The sequence below is a fragment of the Melozone crissalis genome, unplaced genomic scaffold, assembly GCF_028551555.1.
Source record: "Melozone crissalis strain CALT ecotype California unplaced genomic scaffold, PUWL_Pcris_2 ptg000132l_1, whole genome shotgun sequence".
Lineage (NCBI taxonomy): Eukaryota > Metazoa > Chordata > Aves > Passeriformes > Passerellidae > Melozone > Melozone crissalis.
The window spans coordinates 5,111,727-5,134,945 of NW_026535905.1; the positions used below are offsets into that span (position 1 = coordinate 5,111,727).

At 49.1% G+C, this 23,219-nt stretch overlaps 1 protein-coding gene across 2 annotated transcripts in view; it reads left to right on the forward strand.

The window, feature by feature from the left end:
- PTPRA (protein tyrosine phosphatase receptor type A) overlaps positions 1-23,219 on the forward strand; it is a 132,965-nt gene that overhangs the window by 105,309 nt on the left and 4,437 nt on the right. For both annotated transcript variants that reach the window (XM_054293294.1, XM_054293295.1), the window contains 14 exons: positions 3,115-3,199; positions 4,861-4,934; positions 8,171-8,307; positions 11,575-11,665; positions 12,497-12,573; positions 13,423-13,459; positions 14,560-14,657; positions 14,775-14,894; positions 15,790-15,956; positions 17,174-17,309; positions 19,110-19,259; positions 19,369-19,462; positions 20,545-20,621; positions 22,313-22,447. In XM_054293294.1, coding sequence (XP_054149269.1) covers positions 3,115-3,199; positions 4,861-4,934; positions 8,171-8,307; positions 11,575-11,665; positions 12,497-12,573; positions 13,423-13,459; positions 14,560-14,657; positions 14,775-14,894; positions 15,790-15,956; positions 17,174-17,309; positions 19,110-19,259; positions 19,369-19,462; positions 20,545-20,621; positions 22,313-22,447 — 1,478 coding nt within the window. The remainder of the gene's footprint in view (positions 1-3,114; positions 3,200-4,860; positions 4,935-8,170; positions 8,308-11,574; positions 11,666-12,496; positions 12,574-13,422; positions 13,460-14,559; positions 14,658-14,774; positions 14,895-15,789; positions 15,957-17,173; positions 17,310-19,109; positions 19,260-19,368; positions 19,463-20,544; positions 20,622-22,312; positions 22,448-23,219) is intronic.

Below are 23,219 nucleotides of genomic sequence, written 5' to 3' on the forward strand. Positions count from 1 at the left end.
TAAGCCTCTGCAGAAATGCTCAGTGTAATTCCCTCAGGTCTGGCCTGGCTTAGGCCTGATTTTGTGCTCTCTCTGCCATCCTTCATCCCTGCTCCTGAGGGCAAAGAAAAAGAAATGGGAATACATCTGACTTCCTAACAAGATTTATATTAATATTGTTAATATTGTTATAAATATAGTGAGGAAATCAGATTAAATAAGGGATTTTTAACAAGAGCAAATGGGACAAGGGGAAATGGCCTCAAACTGGGAGTAGGTTTAGATTATATATTGGGGATAAAGTCTTCATTGTGAGGGTGGTGAGGCCCTGGCATGGGATGCCCAGAGATTTGTGGCAGCCCCATCCCTGGAAATGTCCAAATCCAGCTTGGATGGGGCTTGGAGCAACCTGGGATGGTGGAGGGTGGAGTGGAGTGGGGTGATCTCCAAGGTCCTTTGCAACCCAGCCCATTCTGTGGCTGGTTTTGTGGGCAGATGTTGCCAGCTGTGAGCAGGGAGGGGCTGCCCAGCCCCATCCCTCTGCCATGGCTGCACCCAGGTCTGGGTGACACCTCTGCCAGCAGCTGGGACGTGCTCCCAAGCTCCAGAGGGGGATCTGGTGGCTCCTCAGAGGGACCAGGAGAAGATTTAATCCTCCTGCTGCCTCCCAAGCTCAGGCCTGCAGTGGGTGCTGCTGCAGCACCAGGGGAGCTGAAGGTTGAGTCCTTGTCCCTTTTCCAGTGGATTTCCAGCATGAAGCCCCCAGGCTGGGGCTGGAAGAGCTCTGGGGGGTTGGCAGAGCTCAGCAGGGCTGGCAGGAGCAGCTGGGGACCCTCCAGCTCCTTTCCTGCCTGGGCTGGGTGGGAAAGCTCCAACTCCTCATCCCACCAGATGTGTGCAAAGAACAGCTGCAAAAAAACCCCAAAAAACCTCCAAACTCCCTGCACCCTGCTGGCACACCCTCCCTGCCCTCAAATCTGCATCCTGCAGCTCCAGCACTGCTTAGGCTGAGCTTAACTCCAGCCAAGGCAGGAAAAAATGGACAGTGATGACCTAACACCACAGGTTTTGGCATGGCAGCTCTTCTTCCTCTCCTGCACACAGGATGGAGGTGGTGGCTGTGCTCAGAAGTCTCAGTGAGGGGCCAGGGCTGGCTGTGGTTGGGCCAACACCAGCCTGTTCTTGGTTTTGGGATGGGGAATGCCAAGGTTCATCACCTATTGAGGTGTGCAGGAGGCAGAATTCCCAATGAATTCCTTTTAGGCTGTGGGAGAGGCAGAATTCCCAATAAATTCCCTTTGGGCTGTGGGAGAGGCAGAATTCCCAATAAATTCCCTTTGGGCTGTGGGAAAAGCAGAATTCCCAATAAATTCCTTTTGGTCTGTGGGAGGTGTTGCCGCATTAAAGCAGTAGATGAGAAGGACAAAAACATGCAAAACCAGGATAATTTAATTTTTTTATTTGCTACTTTGGGTCATTACCTTGAAATCATGACACAAAAATCATATGTTTTAATAGAAATACTTTAAAAATATTTTAAAAGTCATATGTTTTAATAGAAATAACATTCCCAAACCTCACCAGACAGAGGAGCAAACACAAAAACACAATCAGAGTTCCCTTAGGTAGCTCAGAGATGGACAAAATAAACCCCTAGGAGCAAAAACTAGGGAAATGGACAAAAATTAGGGAAAATAAACCCCAGCTGAGGAAATCTGCTGGCTGAAATTGCTGAGCCACATGGAGAGGGATCTGCAGGGAAATGGATGCACAGAAGGTGGAAAAGGCTCGAGCCCTGCAGCCACTTATATAGACACAGTGTGGTGGCCCCCTCAGATGGATGGAGCTGATGGAAAATGGAAATATCCCCAGCTGGCATGGCTGGCATCCATATTTATCTGAAAAAATGCCCTTCAGGGCCCTTCTCCCCCCTGGTTGGAGCTGCTTGGCTTCCAACCCATCTGGGGGATTTGCCAGCACCAACCACTGATTCACTGACCTCCAGCACGAGATGGAAATGGGTTATTTAAAGGAAAAATAAAATCTGTTGTGGGTCCTGCAGTATGGGAGTGTTTCAGAGTAATTTAAGTGTTTTTCTGAGGGAATTGTGAGGTACCTGGCCTTGAGGAGCTTCTGCAAGGGAGCCAGATTGGGTCACACTTGAGTGCCTGGTGGTGTCTGAGCTCTCCTGCTCTCTGAACTCTGTATTTCCAGGGAGGAAAGGGTAGGGGGTTGGACTGGTAGATGGTCTCTGGAGGTCATTTCCAACCCAAATTATTCTATAATTACAGAATCATCAGATGGTTGAGTTGGAAAGGAGCTTAAAACCTGTCCAGTTCTACCCCAGACACCTTCCACCATCCCAGGTTTCTCCAACCCCATCCAGCCTGGCCTTGGACACTCCCAGGGATCCAGGGGCAGCCACAGCTGCTCTGGGCAGCCTGGTCCACACCAAATCTCAGATCTCAGCTGTTCAGATCCCAGGGGCAGCAGGAAGCTTTGTCCTCTCGTCCTGTTTGACAAAGAACTGGAAGCAAAATTGTGGTGTTGTTCCAAATGTGTCTGTGGGGTCTTAGAGAGGTTACAGTTTTCACCCATTTAATATAAAGTTTTTTATCATATACCAAACATTCCTTACACCAAACTCATGGGCCTGGTAGGAGCTTCTCTGGACCCTTAAGTCTCAGGCAGAAAATGTAGATTTTTTTTTTTGTAGATTTCCAGCTGACAGAAGAAATTTCTGCTGGTGGCTATTGGGCCATCACGTGCCCTTTCTGCCATTCAGTTGTGCAGAAGGAATCCCAAAAAAACCCAGTCCGAATTTTCTCCATCACCCTTTTCATCTGCAAGGTCACAATTTCACAGTGACCAACTCTTGGAGAAGATTGAGGTGCTCTGAGTGGTGGTTTCAGGTTTTAATCTGGCCTGGGAGTGTCTGAGGCACATGGTGCTCACTCATCCTTTTCTGTTTTCACTCTGACTGGAAAATTGCAACATCACTTCATGGTATTTATTATTTATTATGTTTTTATTACTAATATCATCATCAGAATTGTTCTTCAAGCAGAAATTGTTAAATGATGGCTCTGGATGTTTTCCAGTGTCCATAACCACACCTTTCTCTTCCTCTTGCAGATGAGACTCCCATTATAGCTGTGATGGTGGCCCTGTCCTCCCTCCTAGTCATAGTATTTATTATTATTGTTCTGTACATGTTGAGGTAAGAGCTGCTTTAATGCTGGATTGCCTTGTTTGACAGAAATAATTCCTGAATGAACAGGAATGAGCCTTTTGTGCTGTCTCCCAAGCTCTAAAGGCTGACACAGCTGGTGCTTTGAAAAGAAACCTGGAAGGACAATGAATGAAAATGATGTCTGGGGTTATCTGGTGAATGATGCTCATTCCTTTCTCTGCAAAGCTGCTCCTCCTGTGGGGTATTCCTGTTCTGCCTTTCAAAATGTCACTTTTAGCAGGGTGGATTGAACTGAAGCCCTGTCAGTGTGGGGAAAAAGCAGGTGAGGCTGCAAATGATGGATTGAGTAATCCAGGGAAGCTGAACACAAAGTCCTTTCAATGTGCTATTCCTTGATTCCCATCTTGATAGCAAGCAGGATCCAACATCCAAACTGTTTTGGGTACTAAACCTCACTGTGAACCTTTCACTGTGAATTGCAGGAACTTGTGAGGAGTGATAGTAATTTAAATTCAATCCTTCTTAAGTCCAGTTTTTAGAAATAAAACCTTCTTAGGTCCATTTTTTTGAATCCAAGCATCTGCCCTGCTCAAAATGAAGCATTCCCAGCTCCTGAAAGCATAACTAAGAATGTCTTTATTCACCTGCAGTAAACATTTTCATTTACTCACCAGTTTGGTGATTAAGTAAGCTTTAAAAAAATAGAAAAACCAATTTCCTTAGCAGTGGAAAACTCCCCTGTGTCTCCTGGCTCCAGGCCTGCCCTCACAGCAGTGAACCTGAGGAGAGTTTTGCCTCAGGAGTTCAGCAGCAGCAGCAGAGTTTGAGTCCTTCCCACCTGGCTTCCAGCCCTGAAAGAAAGGGTTTGTGTTCACTGCCCAATGATTCAGCAAAACTCCAAATTTCAGGCAAAAGGAGCATGAGCAGCTGCTCCAAGTTAACAGCACATGGAGCAGGGATTTGCTGCAGGACAGATCAACCTGGGCTTTGTGTGCTCTGCTGGGTCAGCCCAGGGAGCAGGGACTCCTTGGGGTGCCCTCTGGAAGGAGCACCCTTAAAGCTTCTCCTGGTTTCCAGCTCTCCCTGGGTTCCTGCAGCTGTTCCAGATGTGCTCAGTGAAAAGCTCTGCTCACAGGCAGGATTTCAGAGTTCCTGCAGCCTCCTGGACCCACCAGCTCATCCACGAAGCCTTGAGAAAGTGTGGCAAAAAAAAAAGGGAAAGAGCTCTTTGGGTGTTTCTGGATGGTTTTGATTACGCACATAAATTCTCACCTGTAGTAAGTTGAGTCATTGTGCTGTTACCAAAATCATCCTTTATTCCTGTGTGGCCTTCTCCACATCATTGTTGTTCTTTTTCACACAGTAATAGGCAGCTGGATTAAATCTGTTTTGCATATATCCCTTGAGCAAACTATATATAAAGAGTTTTCTTCCATCATAAGGAAGAAGTGAGATATTGCTACAGAAGTTTTTTCTGCTCTTTATATTTTTTCTGCTATTAGATCAAAGTAAAAAATAGGTAGAATCTGAACCAATAACTTCCTTTCTTCAGAATTTCAGATTTTTGCTACCTTTTAGTGTCCTACTCCTTTTGTCAATATTCATTCTTACTTAGGTCTCATCTGGGAGGGGATCAGGGCTTCCTGGTGGATATTTACTGACTTTTCCACCCCAATTCTCCTTGGCAGGTTCAAGAAATACAAGCAGGCAGGGAGCCACTCCAACTCCTTCCGACTGTCCAACGGCCGGACAGACGACACAGGTGAGTCCACCTGCTGCCGCACAGGCTCTCCCCCACCTTTTATTTTTGTAGGCAAATATTTTTTCATTTCTATTTTGTTGTTGTTGTTGTTTCCTGACCTCCTTTGTTCCATGTTCTCCATGGGTTTGGTAGACTTTCACAGAATGAAGGTTTATTTCCCAGCTTTCGTTCCACTGATTCAATGTTTGCCCTCGAGTGGTTGATATTAAAATGGGTGATCACTTCCAAAATCACTACTCACGTTCCTCTTGAGTTTTCACAGTGTTTCTTTGACTCAAATGAGAACCTTTTTTGAAAAAAAAAAGCCACATCTCTGGGGAGTAATTAAATATTTTTCTGCTCTCTCAGATTAGGATGGTCTCTGATTAAAACTCAGATCTTCACACTAACTCTGGACTCCAAACTAACATTTCCAGGAGAAAAAAGGGAATACATTTATTTTCATTATAAAAACATATTTGTACCTCCTAAACATGCACAGATGCATTTTAAAGCCTTGTTTAATGTTTAAATTCTTCTACCCCTGAGCTGTGAGCCGGAGCTGATATTGAGGGTCTGAAGTTGGGCATCTCCATCCATGTGTAGGCACTGATTAAGATCAGAAGAGGCCTCTTAAACTCAGTTCAGATGCTTTTTCAGCACTCCTTCCACATAAACCAAACACCTTCTGAGAAGCACTAACTGGAATTCAGCACCTTTTTTATTTTATGTTGGCTGCTAAGACCTTCCCTGCCACCTTACCTCACTGTAAACTGAGGTGTGAACTTCATAAATGCTCAGCTGTGCTGGTGTAACCCTCACATGGCCTTTCTGGGCTCTGCTGAGCTGCACAAGCAGCAGCTGCTTCTGCTGTGCCCTCCTGGGAGTTGTTTCACAGTGGTGGTGCCAGACTTTCCATGGGACAGAGGGAGAAGTTGGAATTCAAAGCCAGGGGGTCTCCAAGCCCATCATTGGCTTGTCCTCAGTGCCCTGTGCTGCCCCTGGGAGAGTGTAGATCCCAGAGTGTTAAACATCATAGGATCTCTGATTTTTTGGAATTTGAAAAGTCCTTTAAGATCATCCAATCCCCCAGCACTGCCAAGGCATCCACTGACCATGTCCCCAAGTGCCACCTCCACACAGCTTTTGTATCCCTTCAGGGATGGGGACTCCACCACTGCCCTGGGCTGGACACCCTTTCCATGAAGAAATTTTCCTAGATGTCCAACCTAAAGCTCCCCTGGCCCAGCCTGAGGCTGTTCCCTCTGCTCCTGTCCCTGTTCCCTGGGAGCAGAGCCCGAACCCCCCAGCTGTCCCCTCAGAGCCACAAGGTCCCCCCTGAGCCTCCTTTTCTCCAGACTGAGCCCTTTTCCAGCTCCCTCAGCCCCTCCTGGTGCTCCAGACCCTTCCCCAATGTCCATTCCCTTCTCTGGACACCCTCCAGCCCCTCAAGGTCTTTTTGTGAGAAGCCCAGAAGTGCCCTCAGGACTGGAGGTGCCCCAGCAGTGCCAGCACAGGGGACAGGCACTGCCCTGGCCCTGCTGCCACCCCAGTGCTGCCACAAGCCAGGTGTCACTGTGCTCAGAGCAGCCTGGTCTGGTGGAAGCTGTTGGACCAAGATGCTCTTTAACATCCCCTCCAACCCAAACTATTCTGTGCAGACACAAGGACAGCCCTGAAAGTGGCACATGTGGGGTCCCTGTGCTCCCCTGGGCCTGGCTGGGCAGTGCTGGCCACAGGGCACAGCTGGTGGCCCCTGTGACCCCTGTGTGAGAGACAACTGCTCACTTTGAAAATTTAAAAAGGTTTATTAAACCTTAAAAATACAACAAAAGGACTACATCAGGAAAAATTCACAGCACTGGGAGCTGCCCTCATGAGTACCACATGGCCAGTTCATCTTCAAGATGGATGCTCATCTTTTATAGCCCTGGGGGTTGCATCAGCCAGCCCTGGCCCCTCCCAAGGTCTGTCAGTCAGCTCTTCTGTGCCATTTATCAGTGCAAACTGCTTTCCTGTAACTGGATTGGGGGTCAGGTGTTGCCCTGCCTCACCCCCTGAGCACCCCCAAGCTTTTCCATTCCCACTGCCCCATGCCAGGGACACCTGTGCAGCTTCTTTGCACCTGTCCTGGACAGCCCAGGGTGTGTGATGGCAACAATACAGGGGGAAAGGGAACTGTGGGGAGAACAGAGGACATCTGAACCACAATAACATAACCATACATCACTAAAGCTTTTCTTAATGTTCACACAATTGTCATCCCTTAATTGCCAGAGCCAACCGTCACCACATTTCTCTTCCCAGAGTAAAGCAAGGCACAATTCTTCCCAAGAATGTTTCTGGGTTTTCACATTCTCTGAACCTCAGAGAAACAAAAAACAATTCTTATATCATTTACTATTCCTGGGTTGTTCACAAGTGGAATGCATGGTGGAATATTGTTCACCTGAAGGGAATTGATTGGATTCTGGTGTGAGTGTCTTGATTCACTGACCAATGGAATCCAGGTGTGTGTGTGTCAGCTGACAGTCACGAGATTCTGTGCAGTGGAGTGCTTGGCAGATTCAGTTTAGATGTAATGTAATATAATATTATATTTATATATATATATATTATATATATTTTATATCTTGTATATAATATAATATTATGTTATATGTAATGTATTATGTATTATATATAATGTAATATTATATATCATATCTATAATATATATATTATCTATAATGTAATATAATATATAATCATACAGTATAATAAAGTAATTAATTAGCCCTCTGATAAGATGGGGTCCTCCTCAACATTCCTCCCTGCCACTGGGGGTCATCTTGTTTCTATAGCATTATCCATCCATTATAGTTACTATAATGTTACTATCCATGCATTATAGTTACTATAATGTTACTATCCATCCATTGCAGTTGCTGTAATGTTACTATCCATCCATTCTAGTTTCCATAATGTTAATATCCATCCATTCTAGTTACCATGTTACTGTCCATCCATTATAGTTACTACAATGTTACTATCCATCATTATAGTTACTATAATGTTACTATCCATCCATGGTAGTTACTATACTGTTACTATCTGCCCATTCTAGTTACCATAGTGTTACTATCCATCCATGGTAGTTACTATAATGTTACTCTCCATGCATTATAGTTACTATAATGTTACTATCCATCCATTATTGTTACTACAACGTTACTTTCCATGCGTTATCCGTCTGTAACCCCTGGGTGTCCTTGCAGAGCCCCAGAGCATGCCCCTGCTGGCCCGCTCGCCCAGCACCAACCGCAAGTACCCCCCGCTGCCCGTGGACAAGCTGGAGGAGGAGATCAATCGCCGCATGGCCGATGACAACAAGCTCTTCAGGGAGGAGTTCAACGTGAGTATCCCTGCTGCTGCCCTCAGGGCTGGGTTTAGGGCCTGCTTCTTGGTTTGGAAAGAGAGGTGTGTGCTAAGGAAGGCAGGAAACCCCCCTGAAATGGGAAATGTAAACCTGCTCCCTCCGAATTGTTGTAATTTTGAAATTAAGGGTCTCTGATGTCGCTGCAACACAGCACAAAGCGCCAAGACTCCATCAGAAGGGTGCCTAAGAGAGATTATTATAGCAACATGTTGCCTCTACAGTTTTTCAAGGTGTTTACATTTATTTAACAGACACATTCACTCTCCATTGGTCATAAGAAAGAAACAAAGTTCTCAATAGGTGGAGAAGGAGCCATGTCATTCTGTGATTCAGCTAAAGTCCGTATCTTATTAACTTTCTTTTTAATTGTCATGGGGATAGCCTTGGTGTCCTCCTCCAGAGAGATATGGGGCTTTCTTTCTCTTTAGGAAGCCTTTGCTGGCTCACAAGAACAGCACAAAATGCCTTTTCTACACTCTCAGGCAAAGATATGGCAGCAGGAAGCACAGAGGGCAGGGTCAGGGTGTCTGTCCTGGAGCAGGTCTGGGTGAGACAGGCTCAGCACACGTTGTTCTGGCTGCCTTCAGTGAGCTCTGCTACACTGCGGAGGTGCTTGGGCTGCCCTGGTGCTCCTCTCCAGGCTCCAGCAATGTCCAGCACTCCCTGCAGTGTCTCTGCCCATGGAGGGAGGTGGAATGAGGTGATCTCTGAGGTCTCTTCCAGCCCAAACTCAGGGACTCTTTCTCGGTTTGAACAGACAGATGTATGCTAAGGAGGGCAGGAGCCCCCTCTGAAATGGGAAATGTAAACCCCCTCCATATGAATTATTATGATTTTGAAATTAAGGGCCTGTCAGGCAAAGATATGGGAGCAGGAATAACAGTTCTTTATTAGGGAAGAAAATAAAAATAAAATAAACAGTGCAGTATTAAAATCACTGCCAGAATCAGACCATGCCCTGCCCCCTGTGTGTCAGGGTGGTGTCCCAGCCCCATCCCATGGGGGCTCAGCCCTCCTGCAGTGCCAGCTGTGGCTCTGCTGCAGCAGGGATCCTGCACAAGGGGGGAGTTTTCCTCTGCAGCTCCAGGGCTGCTGCAGATGGGCCTGGGCTCCCTCTGGCAATGCAGGGCAGCAGAAAGCTGCTCCTCTGGCAATGCAGTGGGCAAAGGCTGCTGGGGTGTCCCAAACCTCAGATTGGATCCAGGTAGGAATGCTTGGCTCCTCCCCTGGGCGGAGCATCTCCCCATAGGATGGTGGAATTGGATCAGCCCTGCAGGGACACTCACTGGCATGAACAGAAGATAATTAATAATTAATGGCCCATGAACAGCAGAGATCTCCTGGAGGGAGGATTGGCTGTGGAAGAGATAAAGAAAACTGCGCAATGAACAGAAGATACTGTCCCACCTCTGGAAGATGGCAGTAGAATACTCACATTGCCTTGCAATCCAGGGGGTTTCTTAAAGGCTGAGTGGTGGCAGGGCTGATTCAGTCCTTAAATCTGTGACAAACTGTTCACCCTCATGCTTACTGCAGAAAGCAGAAAGCAGAGGGTTTCTAGCAAACAGCTCTTCAGAGTTACATTTTCCTGGGTTCAGGAATGATCCTGGATGTCTTGGGGTTCTCCAGAGCTCCCCTGCTTGCTGGTTGCCTCCGAAGCTCTGCCCCCCACCTCCCAGTCCTCACGGCCTTAAATCCACAACCAAGCAAAAGAAAGCTTTGACAGAGAAACAGGAATGAGCCCTCTTATTTCAGTGAGCTGTTAACCCTGAAACACAATGGTGACAGTGTGTGGGACAAAGGCTGGCCTTCAGCTGTGAGGAGTTCAGGCATTGTGCTTGTCCCATGAGCCCAGAGCATTTCTTCAGGGATGGCCACAACCTCTTCTGGACATTGCTGGGCTTTGCAGCTTGTGACAATGGATCTGTTTTGCCTTGTCAATACAAAAAGAATGGAATGGAATGGAATGGAATGGAATAGAATAGAATAGAATAGAATAGAATAGAATAGAATAGGGTAGGTTCATTAAGGCTGGAAAATATTATCTCTTTTCCAGCTGGTAATCTGATAATCTCCCTCCAAGATTATCAAGTCCAACCATTAACCCAGCACTGCCAAGATCACCACTAAACCATGTCCCCAAGTGCCACATCAGTGCCACATCTACACTTTTGGCTTCTTTAACACTTTCAAGGATGGTGACTCCCCAGACTGCTGGGGCTGGTGTTGTGGCTTGACAACTCTTTCAGTGAAAATATTTTCCTAAATATCCAATCTAAACCTCCCCTTGCACAATTTAAGATTGTTCCCTCTCCTCCTGTCCCTGTTCCCTGGAAGCAGAGCCAAATTTCCCCTGGCTGTCCCCTCCTGTCAGGAGCTGTGCAGAGCCACAAGGTCCCCCCTGAGCCTGCTTTGCTCCAGGCTGAGCCCCTTTCCATCCCCCTCAGTTGCTCCTCATCAGATCTCTGCTCCCAGCCCAGGTCCAAACCATGATGTGGCACCATGAGAACGAGGAGAAGATAAAAAAAAAGCTCCTGCACTTTGTCCAGCTGCTACAAAACTTGATCCCTTTCCAGGCCATGCTTTGATGAAACCAAATAGGTGCAATGAATGCCCAGGGAGGGGGATTTTTAGGGTTATAAATACCTGATTGCCCTGGACACTTCCTGCCATCCTGTCAGCTGGAGGAAGGGATGGTGGATACCTCCAGAACATTCTTTGCTGTTCAGAGAGGATGTGGAATAAGTGCTGGGGAAGCACCTCCTGTGCTCAGCTGGGAAACCCAGGGACAGTGTCCCCTGTCACCCCAGCCCTCCCACCCCCACCAAAAGCCCCCTGGGGATGCTCCTGCCATCACTGGGTGGGCTGGGGCCGTGGGGGCTTAATCAGATCACAATTAGCAGCACTGTTAATGAGGGAATCTCACAGAAACCTCCGTGGGCTGGAATCAGGAATGAGCTCATTGGTGCTGCTGAGTGGGTTCAGAGCTGGAAGCTTTGCTGCCACCTCGTGTCCATGGGTCAGGAGATTGCAGATCTCTTTCCAAAGGGATTGGCTCTCTCTAGTCCAGCCCAGCTATTTAAATTGTCACATTGAAAGTTGCTGCTGGGGTGGAGGTGAGGGCTGTGGGTGGTGGGGACACATCCAGAGGGGCAGGATGCTCAGATGTGGCATTTGCCAGCACATTTTTCCTGCTGTGCCATGAAAACCTCATGGAAAATCCTTTTTTTCCTGCCATTTCAGGCTCTCCCAGCCTGTCCCATCCAGGCCACGTGTGAAGCTGCTTCCAAGGAGGAGAACAAGGAGAAGAACAGATATGTGAACATTTTGCCCTGTACGTGTCAGAGCTGGTTGGATGGTGGGGGAAACACTCAGGGGCTCCTGCCAGGGCTCCCCATTCCTGATTTTGGGATGGGCAAGGGCACAGATGAGGGCATTTCACCTCCCAGGTGGGTGACTGAGTCTGCTTTAGCTTTGGATACCTGTGAGGAGAAGCTCCATGGAGCCAGGAGGGCGTGGAGAGTGAAAGGAATGGGAAATGCCAGAAGGGACAACTCTTGCCTGGTGGCATTGGGCAGTGGGCTGGCTTGGAGTGCCCTCAAATATCCACTCTGCAGAAGGAAAACTACCTTGGACAAGATCTTGGACTTCTCTGGGTTTGAGCAAGAGGAATTTGGGGGCATAAAGGTGTTTCTGCAGCAGAGCCAGGAGTGTGGGCTCCACTCCAACACCTGGATTCTCACTAGACCAGGTAGCAGCAGAGTGGAGGGGGTTGTCTTTAATGCAGATGAGGGCATTTCACCTCCCAGGTGGGTGGCTGTGTCTGCTTTAGCTTTGGATACCTGTGAGGAGAAGCTCCATGGAGCCAGGAGGCCGTGGAGAGTGAAAGGAATGGGAAATGCCAGAAGGGACAACTCTTGCCTGGTGGCATTGGGCAGTGGGCTGGCTTGGGATTTGCTCAGATATGCACTCTGGAGGAAAAAAAATACCTTGGACAAGATCTAGGACCTCTCTGGGTTTGAGCAGGAGGAATTTGGGGGCATAAGCTGTTTTTGCAGCACAGCCAGGAGTGTGGGCTCCACTCCAACGCCTGGATTCTCACTAGACCAGGTAGCAGCAGAGTGGAGAGGGTTGTCTTTAATGCAGAGTTTTAATTTCCCTCCAGATGATCATTCCAGGGTTCACCTGACTCCTGTGGAAGGGGTCCCCGACTCCGACTACATCAACGCCTCCTTCATCAATGTGAGTTTTGGGGTGTGGAGGGGAAATCCCTGCCAGAGCAAAGCCAAGCAGGCTTTGGAGAGGGCTGGGGAATCACTCCTGCTGGAGCTGGGCATTTCTGATCAACAAACAGCTGAAAAATCATAGAATCTTTGAGGTTGGAAAAGCCCTCTAAGAACCACAGTCCAACCATTCTCCCAGCACTAAACCATGTCCCCAAGTGCCACATCCCCAGGGTTTGAAATCCTTGGAGAATGTGGCCAGTTGATCATCAGTGCTTGCAGGGCTGGATGTGAGAGGGGGGTGGAGGAGAAATCAAGGAATCCAGCTGAAATGGAAGCAGCATTGCCCTGCTGTGCCCCTGGGAGGAGATGGGTCCTTTGTGGTTGTCACCAACAGCTGGAAGGGTCATGTGAGAGATGCAGGCACGTGAAGCAAAACAAGAATCAAAAGAGCTTTTTCCTTCCCTCCCCAGTAAATAAAATACACAAAACCAGTCCCTATGAGTTCTACAGCCCCTCTTTTCCAAGGATCAATGCTGATTTTCACGTGATGCTCTGGATGCAGGGTCCACTGCAGTGGAAGGGGTGTCAGCCCTTCATTAGTGCCTTGTGCCAACAAGTGGGGTCATTCCTGTATTATGTGAGCATGGGGGGAGTTCCTGTGGTAAAACAGCCCTTTTCACAAGGATTCTCAATGATTTCAGCCCATCTTTGGAGCTGATTCTCCCCTCAGAGGCTGCAGCCCCTTCTCTGTACAAGGGAGAATGAGCAGCAGAGCAGATGCCAGCTCTGTTTGTTCCTGTAGATGCATTTAATGACTCTGTTAGAGAAATATTAATTTTTCTTCTTTTTTCTTCTTTTCTTGCAGGGGTACCAAGAGAAAAACAAATTCATTGCTGCACAAGGTAAATTATTGAGTATTCCCATTGCTCTGTTGGGGGCAGCTGGGATGGGTCCCCCTGCTCAGTGGAGCTGTGCCCCTCTACCCACAGCACAGCATCTTGCAGAGCTCCCCTGGTCAAAAGGAGGCCTGGCTGCTCCACAGATTGTTCCCAAAATGATTTTCCCAGTTAAAGAGCAGTGCTGAATGTCTTGATGGACAGAGTGAAGTCCTTCCTGTGCAGTCCCATTGCTGGAGGGTGTTGTGACTTCTGGAAGCTGCTTAATTAAATCCCGCAAATCACACAATCATGGGATGGTTTGGGCTGGAAAGGACCTCAAAGCTCATCTCATTCCACCCTACTGCCATGGACAGGGACACCTCCCACTATCCCAGGTTGCTCCAAGCTCCATTGAACACTCCCAGGGATGAGATAGAGAGGAGCATCCTTATGATCTTCAGAAGTCCAAACACATCCCTAAAACCAAAATTCCCACTCAGAGGGTGTGGATCATGTCAGCAACAGGATGTTACCTGCCCATGGGAGTGCTTTGTGTTTCCTCTCTGGACTTGCCAGTGGGTCAGGGCATTCCTGGCCACTTTCCCTGGCTCTGGCTGGAGAAGGAGGCTGGATCAGGTCCCTCAGCACTTCCAGGCTCAGGTTAAGCTTTGGCTCTGCTGTTCTCTTGGCTCACCCTGAGCCTCAGGCTTGGCAAGGGAGTGTAGACTGAGTTAGCTTCGTGTCTGGCAGGCAGCAGGGAACTATTCCTGTGCCACACTGAAATGGGATCCCATGGCTGAAACCCAAAGTCCCAGGGCAGGACTCTGGGACAGCCACAATTCCCCTGGGTGACCTTGGGCAAGTCCGTGCTCTGTTTGTCTGATTTCCCTTTCTTGAGCTAAATGTGGAACTCCTGACCATAAAACAAATCCAAACACTCCAGGTATCGTGTGATAGGATTATTCCTTGGATCAGGCATGCCCAGACACCACAGCACCTCCTGTGACCTATTGGCAAAAAATGTGTTGGATCATCCCTGATGTGTGACCTCATATGCTGGGGTTTGGCCCCATATTGTGAGAGGTTGATCCTAAAGAGGACTTCTTGTTTTTCCTTCCCCTCAGGACCAAAGGAAGAAACAGTGAACGATTTTTGGAGGATGATTTGGGAGCAAAACACAGCGACAATTGTCATGGTGACCAACCTGAAGGAGAGGAAAGAGGTCGGTGCCAGAAGCTTTCACAGGCTGGGATTTGACCCTATGGGCATGTCCTGGAGCCATTCCCAGCCTTGGGAGGGTGTCCAAAGCTCACCTGCACCTGTTTTTTTCCCCCCCCAGTGTAAATGTGCTCAGTACTGGCCAGACCAGGGCTGCTGGACCTACGGGAACATCCGAGTGTCCGTGGAGGACGTGACCGTGCTGGTGGATTACACCGTGCGCAAGTTCTGCATCCAGCAGGTGCCAGGGGCCACCTCCCCATCCCATCCCTCCCCTCTCCACTCTGGGCATCCCAAAGGTGTTAGCTCAACTCCTCCAAGGCTCTGTGAGAGCAGAGTTGGCATGAAATGACCCCCAGCACCCGTTTTTAACCAGAGTTGTTAGGAATTTATTCCTCCCAAGAGCGTGTTCTCAGTGGTACCACATGGCCGTGCTGAGAGCAGGGAAGCTGAGGGATGCCAGGGCTGAAATTCCATCCTGAAGTACTCCAGCAACTGCTGTTAGCAGTGTTTGTTCCTGCTCTCACCCACAGACACTTAATGCCTGAAAATAATCAGATTTATCCCCTCAGCTGAGACAAAATCCAGTGCTGTATGTGTTGGGTTTGATTGCTTTCCCATCTGTCACCACATTTCCTTGTCCTCCAAGGAGACTCTGGGTGTTTTAGTCACTCTGTTTGTTTTCCTGCCTCTCTCAGAAGCAGGCAGGGAAGAGTTGGTGACTGTAAACCTGTCTGGACTTTGAGGATGATCCTCCTAAGCCTCATGTTTCACTCCAATGGCCTGGATGTGTGTGTTTTCCTCTCCTGCCTTTAATCCGAGGATGATCTGGCCAGAGGAGTGGGAAAGGATGGAGGAGCAGCTTCTGTTTGAGCTTGTTGGGGATGAAACATGGCAGCTGCTGCCAGGCTGGATCCACAGGCTGGCATCTCACACCCCTCAGATGTGGGATGTGGTGAAAATGTCATGTTTTTAGAGACTGATCTGTCCCAGAGCCTGAGTCCATGCCCTTTCAGCTGTGGATGCTGCTGCTTAAGCTCCATCTCGGGTCTGCATCTCCCTCTCTGTCTTCATTTTGGGGGAAGAGGGGAAAGCTGAGTGTTTCCCCTTAACCTGAGCCCTCCTTTGCCCTGCAGGTGGGAGATGTCACAAACAAGAAGCCTCAGCGCCTGGTGACCCAGTTCCACTTCACCAGCTGGCCTGACTTTGGGGTGCCCTTCACCCCCATTGGGATGCTGAAATTCCTGAAGAAGGTGAAGACCTGCAATCCCCAATATGCAGGGGCCATAGTGGTGCACTGCAGGTGAGTCCTGGAAAGCATCTCCTATTTAAAAGGAATTTTGTTTTTTCAGTCAGGACTTTTTCATTATCTTTATTTAATTTTCCTATGTTAAACTGGGATGTTCCTCATGGGGACATGGAAAAAAAATGCATGAATTGAAGGAAGTTCTTGGAATCACTGATTTTAGGGTGTTACAACTCATCTGGAGGAGTAATTTGGGTTGGCTGGATGCTGAGTGAGCCAAGGTGAGCACTGCTGGCATCTCCCTTGGCATGAGAAGATAAGATCCCTCTTTGGGAGAAGGTATTACTGACCTGACAGATTGCTTGGAGCAATGGCCAAGGAGACTGGCGTCACCTTGAGTGGTTTCAGGCACAGCAGCAACCCTGGGGGAGCCACAGGGGTTTCCACATTGCAGTAAGGAGAAGCCCCATGGTTAAAGGCATAGATGGCCATGTTTGCCTGTCCCAAGTTCATTTTTTTTTTCTTCTTGGGAAGCAAGAAGAAAGGACACAGATGGGCAACCAGCCCTGTATGACCCTCTCTGCTGGTTTCTGCTCTGGCTTAAGAGAAAGGGAGTCCCAGTGTTGAGCAGGTCCTTTCCCTGGACAGCTCAGCATCCCCTTCCTCTGCCCCAAACCAGGCCATGGCAGAGGGTGGAGGGTACACTGTGGGGTGCACTATGCTCCCCTTCCATTATCTCTGTCTCCCACTTGGGGCTTGGTGACTCCCCAGCTGATTCCAAGAGCTTTGTCTTCATTTCATGTCTGCTGTTCTCATTGAAGACAATTCAGTCCCATCCCCACCGTGGCCAGCGACACCATTCACTATCCTAGGTTGCTCCAAGCCCTGCCCAGCCTGGCCTTGGGCACTGCCAGGGATCCAGGGACAGCCACAGCTTCTCTGGGCACGTTGTGCCTGGGCCTCCTCACCTTCCCAGGGAAGAATTCCTTGCCAGTATCCCACTTAACCCTGCCCAGAGAGGGACTGGGGTAAAAGTGAGAAAAGTCACAGCTTGAGAATGATGGAATGGTTTGGGAACAGACCTTAAATTCCATCCAGTGCCACCCCTGCCATGGGCAGGGACACCTCCCACTGTCCCAGGTTGCTCCAGGCCCTGTCCAGCCTGGCCTGGGACACTACCAGGGGCAGCCACAGCTGCTCTGGGCACCTGTGCCAGGGCTCAGCACCCTCCCAGGGAAGAATTCCTTGCCAATGTCCCCACCTTTGTCGTGCAGTGCCGGGGTGGGCCGCACGGGCACCTTCATCGTCATCGACGCCATGCTGGACATGATGCACACGGAGAGGAAGGTCGATGTCTACGGCTTTGTCAGCCGCATCCGCGCCCAGCGCTGCCAGATGGTACAGACAGATGTGAGTGTGCTGCTCCTGCCCTGCCCTCTGGGCTGGCATTTCCTTCATTTCCTTCACCCACTCAAAGCCTGTGTGAGGGTGGTGCCATCCCTCGTTTTGGGTGGTTGTCTCGGTTTGGAGAGCCAGGTGTGTGCTAAGGAAGGCAGGAGCCTCCCCTGGAATGGAGAAAATGAACCCCTCTTCTCTCTGAATTGCTATAAATTTTACATTAAGGGGCTCTCAGGCAACAAAAATTATGGGAGTAGGAAATAACAGTTCTTTAATCGGGAAGAAAATAAAAGGATAAAATAAACAATGCAGTAAACTAAAACAACACAGAGTCAGAACCCAACATGACACCCTGTGGGTCAGGGTGTTGGTAGCAGTCCCATTGGAATTGTGGCTGCAGCCCTCCTGCAGTGTCAGGGGTGGTTCTGCTGGAGCAGGGATCCTGTAGAAAAGGGTGTAGTGTTCCTCTGGGAATCCAGTGGAAGAAGAGGCAGCTGCTGTTCCTCTGGGAAATCCAGTGGAGAAGCTGTGCTGGTGTTCCAGAATCTCCAGATTATATCTGGGTAGGAATGCTTGGCTCCTCCCTCTGGGCTCACATCTCCCAATGGGATGCTGTAGTTCTTATCAGCCATGCAGAGACATTCAATAGCTGTTATCAGCAGATGTCCCCTCCCACGGAGGAGTGACTGTGGTCACTCAGAGAGAGATAAGGCAAACTGCCCACTTGACAAAAGACACCTGCCATCCAGATGGTATAGAAAACAGCTTGCCCTGCAATCTGGAACACCTGCCCTGAGGGCAGGCATTTCCTTTACCCACTCAAAGCCTGTGTGAGGGTTTTGCCATCCCTTGTTTGGGGTGATGCTTCATCATGTGGGCTCTACATGAGGTCCTTCTTTTCTTAATCCCCTTTGTAGAATCATTAAATCATTTAGGTTGGGAAAGATCCTTAAGATAGAGTCCAGCTATTCCCTTAGCACTGCCAAGGCCACACTGATCCATGTCCCCAAGTGCCACATCCACATGGCTTTCACAGTGGTGGTGCCAGACTTTCCATGGGACAGAGGGAGAAGTTGGAATTCAAAGCCAGGTGGTCTCCAAGCACAGCACTGACTTGTCCTCAGTGCCCTGTGCTGCCCCTGGGAGAGTGTAGATCCCAGAGTGTTAATCATCATAGGATCGTGATTTTTTGGAATTGGAAAAGTCCTTTAAGATCATCCAATCCCCCAGCACTGCCAAGGCCACCACTGACCATGTCCCCAAGTGCCACCTCCACATGGCTTTTGTATCCCTCAAGGGATGGGGACTCCACCACTGCCCTGGGCAGCTGTGCCAGAGCTGGACAACCTTTTCCATTAAGAAATTTATCCAATATCCCACCTGACCCTCCCCTGGCACAGCTTGAGGCCATTCCCTCTCATCCTGTCCCTTGTTTCCCCCTGGCTGTCCCCTCCTGTCAGGGAATCTTGTGGAGCCACAAGGTCCCCCCTGAGCCTCCTTTTCTCCAGGCTTGGAGAACATTTTGTCTCACATCTGCTTTGCTTGGTGTGGTAAATAAAGAAACAGTCCCCATTTGCTGGCAGGAAGGTTGTCACTCAGTTTTTTAGGGTCTCAGAGGGTGGGCAGGGGTTGGTGGGTTTGCATCCATCATGCCCTCACTGCGCATGAAACATGGCAGGGGAAAAAAAGCAAAGTAACTCTATGGCTAGAGGGGGAGGTGCAGTTATGAGCAGGGAGAACAATTTTAAAAAGAAAGATTTCAGAGAGACTCAGACTTGCTTTTACTCCTTCCTTGTCCCTGCCCCCCTGCAGATGCAGTATGTGTTCATATACCAAGCACTTCTGGAGCACTATCTGTACGGTGACACGGAGCTGGAGGTGACCTCCTTAGAGATCCACCTCCAGAAGATCTACAACAAAGTGCCAGGGACCAGCAGCAACGGGCTGGAGGAGGAGTTCAAGGTGAGTGAGGCTGTTGTCCTGTCCTGGTGGATCTGCTGGGATGGTGCAGGGGATCACCTGGCACTGGGTGGCTCTGAACATCCCCTCTGCTCTGCTCCTTGCCCTGCAGAAGCTCACTTCAATCAAAATCCAGAATGACAAGATGAGAACGGGGAACTTGCCAGCCAACATGAAGAAGAACAGGGTGCTTCAGATAATTCCATGTAAGGCTTGTTTGGCTGAGGGTCTGGTGGGTGTGGGGACAGGAATCGGGTGGAGAAATGGGGCAAACAGGGACCTTGTGATGTTCAAGGGAAAGGGCAAAGTCCTGCCCCTGGACTGGGGTCACCCAGCTGGGTGGAAAAGCAGCTTGGAGGAAAGGACCTGGGGGTCCTGACAGACTGCAGCCTGAACCTGAGCCAGCAAAGTGCCCAAAAAGGGACAGTGGTGGCCTGGGCTGGGTGAGACAAAACTCTTCCAGCAGGCCCAGGGAGGGGATCCTGCCCCTCTGCTCAGCACTGGGGAGGCCACACCTGCAGCACTGGGTGCCAGCACAGGAGGGACATGGACAGACTGGGGACAGCCCAGGGAGGGGCTGGAGCATCTGTGCCCTGAGGAAGGGCTGGGAGAGCTGGGACTGCTCAGAAGGAGAAGAGAAGGTTCCAGAAGGGATGGGAGAGCTGGGACTGCTCAGAAGGAGAGGAGAAGGCTCCAGGGAGAGCTGGGATTGCTCAGAAGGGGAAGAGAAGGTTCCAGAAAGGGATGGGAGAGCTGGGAACGCTCAGAAGGGGAAGAGAAGGTTCTGGGGCCTCATCCCTGCCCATCCACACCTGCAGGGAGGACACAGCCAGGCTGTTGCCAGGGGTGGCCAGGGACAGGACAAGGGGCTGTGGGCACACACTGATCACAGGAGGGTCCCTCTGAACAGCAGGGAACACATTCTGGCTGTGAGATGCTGACACAAATTGCCCAAGGGTGTTGTGGAGTCTCCAGCCTGAAGATACTCAGATTTTCTCTGGACACAGATGGCCAACCACCCCTGCGTGACCCTCTCTGCTGGTTTCTGCTCTGCCTCAGAGGGAAAGGAGTCCCAGTGCTGAGCAGGTCCTTTTCTTGGAGAGCTCAGCATCCCCTTCCTCTGCCCCAAACCAGGCCATGGCAGAGGGTGGAGCTGGCTGTCCTTGTCCCAGCCAGGTGCACTGCGCTCCCCTTCCCTAATCTCTGTCTCTCACTTGGGGCTTGGTGACTCCCCAGCTGAAGGCCATGCAGGTTCTCCCAAATCTCAGATGGTTTTGTTCTGTTCCAGATGAGTTCAACCGAGTAATCATTCCAGTGAAGAGAGGGGAGGAGAACACAGACTATGTCAACGCTTCCTTCATTGATGTGAGTCTTCTCCAGTCTTCTTCCCATCTTCTTCCCATGGAAACCACCTCATGCTGCTTCCTTTGGGAAGGAATTTATCCCAAACACTCCTTTTATGGGTTTTGTACAGCTCCCTCCATGTGACTTGGTGTCACTAGATGGTGCTGATTTCTTTCTCCAAGAACCCCCCAGATATATCCAGCTCCTTGTGGGAGAGGAGAGCTGGAGCCTGAGCAGAACCTCCAAATCCTGGGCTCATTTCTGTCCCTCTGGGTTCTGCTGATGGCTGTGGAGAACGGATCCACGTATCCATGGAAATAACACAGCACTGGCCATTTGGTCAGAAAACATCCACCAGATGAGCTCAGGGAGCAATACACCATCCCAAAACCTTGGAGAGTGGCCAGGTCAATCCCATTACACCTGTCTGGGTGGTGGCAGGAGGAGAGGCAGGGAGGTTAAGTGCTGTCCTCACTCTGAGGAGGAGATAAGTGATTGCACATCCTTCCCTCCTGAGCAATCCTGTGGACTCCAGGGAGACACCTCAGATGAGTGTTGATCTCCATGCAGTGATGCCTGTGCTGGCCAAGGCACAGACCCTGCTCTTTTTCAGCCCAATTTCTGTTTTCCCCTCCTAATCACACAGGGCTTTTTTTCCCCAAAAATGCAATCACTGGGTTTGCCACTAAAACCAGTTAATTCCCAGTTCTAACACCCCTAATTAATTGCTCCCTGAAACCTCCTTTGCTGGGTGCCTGCTGTGGCTGTGGGAGCAGCCAGGAGCAGCTGCCTTGTTGTGCATCCAGATCGGAAAATTTCCATGGCACGTAAGCAATTTGGGCTGAGGATTCAATTTCCTGCCTCTGCTGAACTTTGCTTAAATGACAAACTCCAAATGACGAAGCATCTGCAGTCACAGTCTGCAGGGAGGGCACAGGGGACTCACAGGGGTTTGGAAACAAAAACTCTTTGTGGCTGTGGAGGAGCCAGAGTCATCCAGCCTTCCTGCTGGTTTCACACATCATAGAATGGTCTGGCTTGGAAGGGACCTCAAAGATCAGCCAGTGCTGTTTAGTTTTGCTGGCTTCTTCCAAAAATCCCTGTGGCATTTTTGAGATCCCCCGTGGCAGGAAGGAAATGATGCACCTGACTCCATGTTCTTAGAAGGCTAATTTATTATTTTATGATATTATTTTACATTAAAGAATTCTATACTAAAATTATACTAAAGAATATAGAATAGATAATTACAGAAGGCTTAACAAAATAATAATAAAAACTTGTGACTGGCTTCTCAGAGTCTGACACAGCCTGACCATGATTGGTCATTAAGTCAAAACAATTCACATGTTGGATAAACAATCTCCAATCACATTCCAAAGCAGCAAAACACAGGACAAGCAATTGAGATAATATTGTTTTCAGTTTTCTCTGAGGCTTCTCAGCTTCCCAGAAGAAATCCTGGCAAAGGGATTTTTCCAAAAAATGTGATGGTCCCAAATCCCCAATAAAAATTGTACTTGGAGCTAAGGCAAAGCTCTGCTCCAGCACTCAGAGCTTGCAATATTGCTTAGGTGTGCTGGAAACCCAAATGGATAAAGCCAAGTGTGTGTAGGGGGTGTGATCCTCCCAAAAGGGAGCTGAGCTTGGTGGGCCAGCCATGTCCAAGAGGTTCCTGGTGCTGGTGCCCTGACCCTGCTCCCACATCCCAGGGCTATCGCCAGAAGGATTCCTACATCGCCAGCCAGGGGCCGCTGCAGCACACGATAGAGGACTTCTGGAGGATGATCTGGGAGTGGAAATCCTGCTCCATAGTGATGCTGACAGAGCTGGAGGAGAGAGGCCAGGTAAGCTCCTGGGTTATCTGCACTAAACAGCAGGGAGATAAATAAATGAATGAACAGCAGGAGTTTGGAATGGGATGATCCTTAGGGTCCTTCCAGCCCAAACCAGGCTGTGATTCTGGGAGTTTGTGAGGTCTGTGGGATCCCACTGTTAGCATTGAGCAACACACAATCACAGAATGATTAAATGCATAATCACAGAATGATTATATGCAGGTGCTTTTATTGAGGAGCTCTGGGTGTCAGGGGTACAGACCCAAATGTCACTCCAACATGGGTTCAGGGTGAACACTTTTATACCCTTATCATTAGATAACTACATATTAATTATTAAACTTATATTGTTCTATTGTATGCGTTGATCTCATCCAAGCAGGGATTCTTGTGGTCTCCATCAAACCCCCCAAACATGGTTTCTCATGATTCTTGTTACTGTGGGGGTCCCAGTTGTGGGTTTCTCTGGGTCTGGATTGAAGGCTCTTGAGACTGTAATTCATGTTCACACTCAGGTGTTTATTATTTCTTATCAGTAAAACAGTCTCACTGCTCTGAGTTCTGCAGCTTTTCATCAGAAGGCACAAAATGGCCAACAATCTCTTGTTCCAATGGCTTTTAAGACTAAACTATCCAATTAAGAACTGACACCTGGATTATTTTCCCTTTTAACCCAATAACTGATCCCACAGAGCCCACAATGCAGACTTGTCTGCCCAATTACAAAATGCCACCCAAACCCATGAAGAAGGAGGAAGAAGCAGCATGAAGAAGAAACCCA